General features: G+C 41.8%; 1 protein-coding gene across 1 annotated transcript in view; it reads right to left on the reverse strand.

The window, feature by feature from the left end:
• LOC118342873 (calcium-binding mitochondrial carrier protein Aralar2) overlaps positions 1–4894 on the reverse strand; it is a 46433-nt gene that overhangs the window by 3936 nt on the left and 37603 nt on the right. The window contains exon 15 of the mRNA XM_035681545.1: positions 3342–3480. Within this exon, the coding sequence (XP_035537438.1) occupies positions 3342–3480 (139 nt within the window). The remainder of the gene's footprint in view (positions 1–3341; positions 3481–4894) is intronic.

The raw sequence follows: 4894 nt of genomic DNA on the forward strand, positions 1-4894 counted from the left end.
AGGAAAGAATATGAGGAAGCTTCCTGTGATTTCTTTGAAGGAGTTGTGGTAGAGGATGGTTAATGAAGAGAAAAGAGAGTTAAGACATTAGAAACTCTGATCCTCCAAAAGAAAATATTTGAAAAAGATTTGAATTTCAGAATAATGGCACAGTGGTATATATCATATAATATCAATGATGCAGTCTTTTTAACACGGTAAAATGACATTGTATTTATACAACTTAACATTTAATATTTCTTTTAAGCCTTCAAAGTGTTCTCATGAGATGAATATGTATGAATAAAGGCTGAAACTATTATTTTCATTACAATGACTTATTTTCTCTTCATAGTAGAGTGATTATTTTTGTGAATATATATGAATATAAATGTTCATTTTAATTATATAACCAAATGTAACAAATCAGAAATTTGCCATAAGGGGCTTTACAATCTGAACAATATGTAACAGCCTCTATCCTCTGACCCGCAATTCGGATTCAGTGTTTTAACTGGGAAAAAAAAGGAAGACACTTCAGTAAGAGCAAGAAGAGCGATCCCTCCTCCACAACAGGCAGACACTCTGAGTACAGAATAGACTAAAATCAGCATGAGAATAATATAATGTCCAAAAAATGTGTCAATCACAATTTCCCATAGATCAAGGTGTCTTTAAATGTCCCAAACATATTCAGTTAAAGCTTTTCTTATAAAAAACAAAAGTGATGCTTACATTCAGTGTTACTCACCAAAACACGTCTAATTTTTTTAAAATAGATTTTGAATTGTGTTTTGTTAGATTCATGTTTGCTTGCTAGAAATCTTCATCTCTGCCTTTAAGGTGCATTTCTGTGTTTCTTGACGCATTACTGCCAGCTTTTAAAGCAATGGCAGAATGTGATCTCTTGTTAGACTAGTGGTCAAAAACTCCACAGTGTACTTTAAATAGTTCCAATTGAGTAATCGTTAATTCGGCTTGTTTCAACTATACAAGAATAAAATTAAAACATTAGTTTCTCATGTCATGGACAAAAATGACCACGTGTTCTGCAATATTAGAAGTCATTCTCGGGAGACCATTAACATTGATGCAAAATGTCAGGGAGATGTGGCCAGTAGTTGCCGGGAAACTGACGAACAGTCAGACTGAACAACATGGATATTCCTCACACCCCGCAGCAAATACGGCCAAAATCTCCCTCAATAACTCTTTCTCACATACAGGGCTAATGCAAGTTAGAGATGGCCAACGCTATGTTCTTCACAGACCAGAGTAATGCCTAGCTAAATAATGCTGTGCAAACTGAGCGTGTAATTCAATTTCCTGTGCTGACTGTAAAACACTAATTGCCAGAATGCTGTAACCGCTGATAAATATATGCGAACGAAGGATGATAAATGTGTCGAAGTAACGAAAAAAATAAAGAAATCATGAGGCTCGTTTCAGCTCGGAGTCTGTGGGCCGTGGCTGCCAGTCTTGTGGTGAGAAACCAGAGTAAAAATGGAGTAGGGAGGTAGGATTTATGATTTTTCCGTGTTGTGCTGCGCCTCTGCGTCAAAAAGAGAGTGCTGCTGACACATCTCTGAGGATTCAAAACAAATATTAAGTCTTTTATGCAAATGTTCTAAAGCCTTTTAACTTGGCAGGGAGTGCTGGTCTGTTATTAGTGTTTTCTTTAGGGATGACTCCAATATTAAAACTCTGCTCTGGATAGATCATATTTTCATGCAGAGGATAAAGTTGTCAAGTCATCAGTGGATGTCGGTCCTTTTGGCCTCTTTGCCTCGCTGTTATGACTAACCTACAGACAGGACTGTATGCATTCCTGCAGGGTGAACATGCAGAAAGTATGCACAGGCATGTTTGCCTTGACGTGTGTATGTGCATGTACAATATTATTAGGATTGGAAAGCCTCCTTGCCGGCCTGGTTGGCAGGCATCTCAGGCGCTTCCCTGCTGCAGAGCTCCAAAACCCCAGTCCCCAATCACTGAGCTGCGCTCTAATTAGCAGCTACCGCCATGGAGCCTGCGGTCAGAGGCTGCCTGGCTTCCAAACTCTGAGCTCTGCTACTGTTACTGCAGGCCTGCGGAGGTCTGAGGCGAGAGCAGTGCGAGACCTGCTCTCACACTTTGTTCAAAGCTGGACGCGACCAAAGACTTAATTTCATAAACTTCAGTGCTGCATATTTCCTCAGGGACTGAAGCTTTTTGGTTTTTTGCCTCACTATGAATGGTCAAATATATTACAAGACGAAATGCTGTTTTTAGAGTTATGGACACACACTAAAAGGTTAAGCTATTAAAACAGAGATTGCAGAGTCCAAACAAACTGCACACACATGTCAAAAGACCTGGCCTCATGAGAGCCACTCTTACGAACAGTGATGACAGCTAATAAAAGGGAGGTTGCACTGTAACAGACACAAAGTCTGCGATTTGTGTGACCTTTTCTGTTAGCTGTGTCGTGTAAAAGATCTTGGAAAGTCTCACAAGAGCTGATCCCACAGTTAAATTCTTAAGCTGCTATAAGCAATATTTTTATATTGACAATGGATCACGTGACTACTTGTATGTGAAAAGAAATGGCTCGTATAACTGACTCTGCCGTTCCCCTCAGTTCTACGAAAGCGTTTTAATGTCTCTCAACTCATTGTTTTGGTTTTACAGCCTTCTACTTTACTCTCATCAGAAAAGCTCTAAAAATTCACTGCATGCAACTTGTCCACCACCAAATGGCAGACAGACACAGTTGTGGTTGAGTTGCTTAAACCAATTGCATTGGCCAGGGTGGCTAGACGCACAAGCTATTAATGAATGAATTATAGATAGTTGATGAAGCTGCTGGATGTGTAAACAGGCACCATATGAACATTATAAGGAGATGTCAGTGTCAAAAAAAAGCAGTAATTGTAAGTTTTAAGTCTTTACAGGGACACAGTTGTCTTAACCTGTCCACAATATATATTTTTTTATTTAATGTTGCACACGTAGTAGTCCAATTATGTTAGAGATATTAATTTACAGACTATATTCAGTCTTAACAGTACAAGATGAGATACACTACCCATTCAGAATTAAAAAAATATTAATACTCATTTTTAAATAGGAGGAAAAAAATTAAGAGGCAAATTACATTGTTCCTGCTTTTATTTCTTCTTGTGACCATACACAGTATGTTCCCGACTTTCAGAACAGCTTCACAGAAAGCACACACAGGTGCTTTTGATTTTTAATCAAGGCCCCCGCAGGTTCAGTTCTTGCAAGAACTGTTTAGTTAATGTTATCTAGAAAATGAATCCTGATAGTTCTTCTTTTTTTCCCGGTAAAATAAAATGGCTGAAAGTATTTTAGTATATTACCTGCCAGCGCTCCAGCAAACAGCATCTTGGCTGGCCCTATCCGTCCGTCCTCATCAGAGAGGTAAGCCTTAGTGTGGGCATAGCAGGGGAAGTAGATGGCTGAGAAGGGGATGTCCCGCAAGAAACAGGCCTTGGAACCCTAGAAAGACAGAGGGAAAAAGAGACGTTTTCGGTCGTCATACTGGGTTAAGAGTTAAACTTAAACAGAGAAAAGGACAAGGATAAACAGAAAGGAACGCAGAGAGAGAGAGTGCGATGGGGCTCGGGGGATTCAAACCTTGACTTCTGGCTTGGGGCTCTAAAGATGGATTGTTTTCTTTCTAGCCACAATATGTAACATCAACTGTCTGTTCACAAAGCCGATATTCAAGCATCAACTGATGTTCCCGCCAAAGAATATACTTCCAAAAGACTCCTTATGGCAGAGTGAAATATTGACCACAACCTGTCAGACAAATCATGTCTCTCCATATGCAAACGATCTGTGTCCTCAGCAGCAGGTGAAGGAGGCAGCTCTAAAAGCGAAGCTAGAGAAAAAAAAAGCATAAAAAAGGGAAAAGCATAGAAAGACAGACTGGCTGACGAAGATGACTCCTCGTCTGCCACTGTAAACAACGCTATATCATCAAGCCTATTGTGTTTCCTGCTGTATTTCAAGCCTGTTGGCCTGCTGCCACCTTCTTGATACATCAACTACAGTCAACAGGAGGCGTTTAAAGAGCTGGGCAGCGTCTCCTTATTTTGGACAGGCTTCATTTAACTCCTATGGGATAATCCTTTGGTTCCTACACACACACAAACAGAGAGAGGATTGGCAGATACCTGGGCTATCTCTTTCCCTCTTTTTCCTCCAGCACTTCTTGTCTGCCTGTACCTCATACCGGTTGGCTGGGGCCCGAGCGGCTGCTGAAAGCTGGGAGATTCTATCAAGGCAGGAAAGACAGGCAGCGTCACAGGGACTGGGACGAGAACCCTTAATATCAGGGTAACGGTTGCTGAGTAATGCACTAGCTGAGCAGCAGCCGAGAGACAGCGTGTGTGTATAGAAACACCAAGCTGAAATGCAATTCGACGACTTAGTTGAGTCGGAATATGCAAAATCAATCTGATGTCCTCCTGCACACAAGAAAAAAAACTTTAAAAAGAAACGTCATGTGGGTCGATCCTACACTGACAACTTTCCCCCAGTGATGAATGGTGGCGCTAGTGCGTTAGCCACCCTACCAACCGGTAGCTCCACCAGCAGAGGGTGAGCGTCAGGATAATTACCCTGACAAAGGCAGCTCTGTGCCTGGGTGCAGCCCCTCCGGAGCCAGCCCGTCTGGGGCTTGCAGGCTGGAGCTCGTCTCCTCCCCACCTCCCCACCACCGCCACCGCCAACACTGCTACTGCTTTCTCAATGCACTTTGTCTCGTCTCTATGCGTGGACCACGGACATGAACACAATGAAGTATGTGCACGAGCAAGCACACATATACACGAACGCAGCACTGAGCCGCATTCTCACGGACAGTTGAATGGAGACGGTAGCTATATAGACACACACACACACA

The sequence above is a fragment of the Morone saxatilis genome, unplaced genomic scaffold (assembly GCF_004916995.1).
Source record: "Morone saxatilis isolate NCDOM2014 unplaced genomic scaffold, NCSU_SB_2.0 Contig9, whole genome shotgun sequence".
NCBI lineage: Eukaryota > Metazoa > Chordata > Actinopteri > Moronidae > Morone > Morone saxatilis.